General features: G+C 29.9%; 1 protein-coding gene across 1 annotated transcript; it reads right to left on the bottom strand.

Annotated features, from left to right (window-relative positions):
• Window positions 1–2924: 2924 nt before the first annotated feature.
• Window positions 2925–4586, bottom strand: LOC149511078 (uncharacterized). Its single transcript, XM_089756606.1, has 2 exons — window positions 3913–4586; window positions 2925–3336 (listed from the first exon to the last, which is right to left on the bottom strand). Exons 1-2 carry the CDS (start codon window positions 4164–4166, stop codon window positions 3276–3278), a joined length of 315 nt encoding a protein of 104 aa, XP_089612732.1. The 5' UTR covers window positions 4167–4586; the 3' UTR covers window positions 2925–3275.
• Between the last annotated feature and the right edge of the window lie 1414 nt (window positions 4587–6000).

The raw sequence follows: 6000 nt of genomic DNA, 5'->3' as shown, positions 1-6000 counted from the left end.
TATCAGGAATCCACACTTTTCAAAGATCATACTTTCTCTCAAAATCTAAAATTTCAGTAAGATAGTAGCTAGGAGGATTTGAAAGGCATTATGGCAATAAGATTTCCAAGGTTTAGCCAAGGATTAGCTCAAGACCCAACTTCATCGTATTTGGTTTGGTATTGTTACCGTGCATAACTTCGAGAGTCATTATGATATTACTAAGGTGAACCAAATGCCCCCTAAAAGATTACCTACTGCATACATGACTATTGATAAAAAAATCTTCAAATTCATGGACATTGGTGACGTTTAACTGTAGTATTAGTTGATCATATAATAGTACTTTCAGAAGATATTTAAAAAAAGTAATATTTAATAAAGAAAAATAAACTTGGTGCAACCAACATGAAAAGCTATAAAATAAGCATCATTCGAAGATTCCCCACATATATCCCTTTTCATTAAAAAGTTCACGCATGAAAATAAAAAAACAATTAATAGACAAACCAACAAATCAAAGAAATAGAAACCCAAAATATTCAAAAGACACCTCCATTAATGTCAAACTAAAAATCAAATGACATTTACACAACTGAGTGTTTCTTGCTAACTTTTCAAATGCATGCGAAGAAATTCATATACGGAAATAGAAAACAAGTAATGCAAATAACTAAAGCAACATAAACCCAAAATAAAACAAATTTCAAAAATACCCAAAAAAGGCAACAAAGAACATGAAGTTTCACCTAGAAAAAAAAATGAAAGAAACCTGCACAAAAAATAAAAAATAAAAAATTTGTTGTTTGAATTTGATAATTCAATATAAAAAAAGAAAAATTGTAGAAACACCAAAATATGAAGAAGAAAAAGGAAACAAAACTAAAAATGAAAATATATAAGCAAGAATCACAATTAACCACTCTCAACAAGCTCCTCCTTCGTTTTTGTTTTTTTTTTTCGATCTCTCTTTCAAGCTTTTGTCACAAAATTGTTTGTCACCCTAGAAACTCTCATGCTAAAGAAAAGAAAACCCTTTTTCATCCTTCTCGATCTCCTTTCTTTTTTTACCTGATCTTTTTCTAGACCATTCTTCTACCTTTCAATCTCTCTCAATCTCTTTTTTTTTTTTTTTGTTTTTGGTTTTTTGTATCGTATCTTTCTTTTAGATCTTTCCTTTGTCTATTTTGGATAGGTGTCACGCAAGAGTAAGCCTGGAGAGAAAAATATATGGTAGTTAGATTGCAGTCATGGACTATTTAGATGGCAACGAAATCAATAGGTAATTGAGTAGTCATTTGTTGTTATGGTACTGAAATAAATAGTAAAAATACTGATTTGGCAAGAAATTGGAGTAAACTAAAGTATGGAGATAGCTTTATATATATATATATATATATAAATATAATTTTGATGCATCTTCTGACTTGGTGATTTAAATTTTGCTAAAAGTTGAGTTAGACAGTTGATGTGGCTTATCACAAAAAAAGAAATTGGAATGTCGAAAGTAATATTTCAAAGTATATTCTGATATTAAAATCAATAAAATGTATAAAAAAATAAAAAAAAATCAAATAAAGTTAAGATTGCAAAAAGTACAGAATTGAGAATCCAATACATGCTTGACTTGATTTTATTTTTTATATCTCGTGAAGTATGTCGTGATTAATTAATTTGTTGAGCGTTAAGTTATATATATATATATATATATATATGTGAAGACAAATTATTAGTTTAATTTTTCTTTCTAACAAGTAAAGTGACAGACAATTCAATCAAATATAAAGCTTCTTAGCAATCATGTTTTACCTTAGTGCCGCAGAGGCGTGTGCATTTATGCCATGATTGTGGTAATGAGCAAAGATTTCGATAACTTGTCTTCTTAGGGTCCTACAAGTATATGAAAACCCATAATAATGTCAAGTTCTAGATCATATTGGAAACTTGGATTTTTTTGGGAAATTTTCAATTCCAAGCATACTCCATTGGAACTCGTCAAGATCATACATAACAACTAGAATTTCAACATTTGTCGGTTTTAATCGATTTTACTAATTGAAACTGATTATATTTGATGAAATTGATTGAATTAATTCGATTTTAGTAATTATCAGTTAAATAAATTGATTAATTCATTTGATTTTTGAGTTGTAGAATTTGAACATATATTGGTTTTAATCGATTTTATTTATTAAAACCGATTAAATTTGGACAAATTAATTCAATTAATTTGTTTTTAGTAATTATTAATTAAATTAATTAATTAAGTCATTTAATTTTCAATTTTTAAAATTAATAATTGAACTGCTTCGTCCTTAATTATAATATTCAAGCTTTCAAAGATTTCAAGGTGAACTTAAGATTTTGGTACAAAGTGAATGAAAGTTTTGAAAATTGCTATCAGCTTCTTGGCGGGCTGTAATTTCCATATGATTTCGAACTCATTTGATCACCAGATTCACTTGCCAAAGCCAAAGGGGCCATTTATTAACACATGCACCTAAAAAGAACAAGAAACATATGTACCTGTTTTGCAATAATTATGACCAATTTACTTCTGTTTTACTTTGAGGGTAGGTACAAGGAAACATTCAAAATCAACACCTTCAACTTGAAGTGATACCGGTTGAAATTTGATTTAATATTTTTAGAAAATGTATGATATTATAAATGTAAAATTCAATTTGAATTGATTTTTTTGAAAATTGATCTGATTTTAAATAAATTCTATTGATTCGGTTTGATTTTCAATTTGTCAATTTTAAATTTTTAATATAATTTTTAATATATTTAAATAAATTATATATAAAATAATTATTTTTATTTTTTAAAATTTAAAATATATAATTCGATTCAATTTAATCTTTTTAATTTTTATTTTTCGATCTAAAATTCGATTCCAACTTAATATATATATATATATATATCCAAATTTAATCTGAATATAACAAAAAAATTGATTCAAATGGAAGTTCGATATTCAAATTGATCCAAATTTTTCATGCATTCCTAAACCATAAACGAAACTAGCTACTCACACAAATCTGTCTGCATATGCTATAGTCAATCAGCTTTGGGACATTGTTGAATCTGATGCAGCATATCACTGCTACATATTTTTGGGAGCTGCAATTTGATTCATTTTTCATTTCTGAGATCTTCACATTTGGCTAACAATGAATAAGCAGTAGAATATTCATGTAAATCTTCTATACAATTTTCATCCAAGATTATCATAAATTTGCTGCTAAGATCATCCTGAAGAAGGACATTACCTGTCCGGAAATATTGTTGCTTCACTGAATTGCACAAACGCAAGAGTTCCTGACTCCCTTCAGCTCTCCATCATCTGACACACTTTTATGATAAAACAAACAAACAAACAAACAAAGAATCAGAAATATAGATAACATTTCTTGGACTGCTATGTGAAATTTAGTTGTCAACTAGCTAGGAATTCTCTTTCTATATATCCTCACGGGCTGTTACCAATTTTTTTTAATAACGAAAGCCCTAAGAATAAAAAAAAAAGATTACAAATATTGAGATTTAAATTTTAGATTTATTGAATGTTATCTTTTAAAAACAATTGCATTAATCAACCGAGTTAAACTTCGGATTATATTAAGAAATTGTAAATGTGAAACACATGCCACGTTTTGTTGTCCCTCCAATATTTCATTTCATTAATGCCCTGAAATTAATTCAAACTGTTACAGATTGTTTATGAATAAGGCCACTAGCTAATGTAAATTAGTGGCTAGCTAGCTAGGAGCTACCTACAGGGTCAATTATAAAAGGGTAATTAAAGAGTTACTCTTATAGGAAAGATAGGCAAATAAGTATACTTTTAAACTCATTGGTGTTTTGGTTTAAAAAGAGCTCAGACATATCCAAAATTTACCATAGCTATCAGGGGATACATAATGTTACCTTGGCTCAAACTCCTGAACATGGGCAATGTCTTTTCCATGAGCATCTGGCCAACTTACTTTCCTCCTTTCTATCTTGGATTGGGACTCCCGGTCAAGTATTGTAGTTTTCTTGAGATTACTCTTGGGAGTCGGAATTAGTTCAATGTGAGGCCCATTAGTCCCACTAATACTGTATCTACTGTTGCTGCAGCCACCGTTGATGATCCTGTCTGGGCTTGATTGTAATTCATCAGTATTCCCAACTTCTGTCATGACCCCATCTTTAATATTCTTTACCACACCAGACCTCTTCTTGCTGCTGCTGGTGCTGCTGCTTCGGTTGTTAATTTCTTCACCTTTGCTATCCAAATTCCTTGATGGTACATAGCAAGAGCACACTAGAGCAGTGCACCTGTTCTGCGCCGACGCCGCCAGGAGTACAACCCCAATATCCTTTCTATATTTGCTTCCTACTTATTGATCAGACCATGACCATGAATCCTGCTTTCTTTATTATGTGTATTTGATCAACCAAATAAAAATGGCGACGAAACAGCTCCATGTATATGATTTATTAGCATAACTTTGCTTTACATAGAAGAGAGTGGTATAGGAATAGGAATAAGAAGATGTGGTGGAATTTTTAGGTTGGGAAAATATGGATGTATGCCTGCATATAGAAGCAAACTTAATAATTTTAAACATAATATGATGATACAACATAAAAATAATACTAAAAAAACCATAAAAATGAACCGAAACAAACAATATTTAAATACATAAATTATCAAATCTATATAAAAGGCAAGTGCAATTATATTTTCATATAGCAGCTCCCACCACTTGAAGTTGTTTTTCTTTTGCTTTTGCCCTCAGCACTCATTAGTAAGGTGAAAATGGGGTGAAACAAGAAAAAAAAGAGGATTGGAGTATCATTAACCCCCCAACTTTTGACTGTTTTTGTCGGGGGAATATGTACTCATTGTTTGTTATATTTTGAGTTTGAGATGGGCATCTAATCATGTTTTATCTTTCACATTTTGTTTTGCTTTTTTCATGGCACGAAAGCCTGCAATCAAAAAGTGGCAAAGAGAGGAAATAATTATAGTTTCAAAAAGGAATAAACAGAGAATTACATAAAAAACTTCATTTTGTTTGCAAAGGTGATGGACATGTCATCAGAGGCAAAGCTAGACAATAACTAAAGGGAGGTCAAACAGTGAAATGAATGGAAGAAGGGAGGATATATATTAGTTTTGGTAGGCTCAGTGACTGATCTAAAATGGTGTAAAAAAAAATTTTGGAGAGGCCGTGGTTCCCGCCTGCCCGATCCGCCCCTACATGTGATTGGCCGATTTCGAAATGAATCATCGTAGATGAGGTTATCGAAACCTCAAATTTCTAGGCCACCTTTCTCAATAATTTTCTTTGAGGAAAGCATGGTTTATTCCTGCATGTTTTTGAATTCTTAACCATCAGCTGCTACGTTCTAGCCCTCTCACGAGCAATAATAACCCCTTAAAGGCAATGCAAGGCCATGTTACTTGGGACAGACCACATTATTTTTGCTCTAAAAAATGACTTTGGACTCTGAAATATACATTGAACCAAAATTTCTTTCCTGCAGGTGGATCACTTCTTCAATTCAAACACTTCAAAGTAAATACTACAACGTCCAATTTGACTTGTATATGGTTGGTTTCATACATATAATACATATAGATATGATAATTTATATATTCGTATTATATAAAATATTAAAATTCGTATATTCGTATCGTTGTTATACGAAAATTATATATTACAATTCTTGTCGATACGAAAATAAATTTTTTTTTTTATGTTGATAGACTTATATATAATTATTATTAAAATTTTAAATTATATTATTTTTTTTATATTATATCGTATTTTAAAATTTACATTCATATGACAATTGGATTTGAGATTTTTTACACGACACTCAACACGGATTATGTTTCGATATTATTAAATTTTATAAGAAAATATAAACTCTTAATTAATATTCTCTTGAAATTTAATCTTCTCATTTCCAATATTCAACTGTTTATCATGAATGTCAATGTTTTGAATTTGATTTCTCAGG

The sequence above is a fragment of the Durio zibethinus genome, chromosome 27 (genome assembly GCF_047325235.1).
Source record: "Durio zibethinus cultivar Kanyao isolate XHJ-2024 chromosome 27, ASM4732523v1, whole genome shotgun sequence".
Lineage (NCBI taxonomy): Eukaryota > Viridiplantae > Streptophyta > Magnoliopsida > Malvales > Malvaceae > Durio > Durio zibethinus.
Note: the sequence above shows the minus strand (reverse complement) of the source record. Positions and strands in the feature narration are given on the sequence as shown.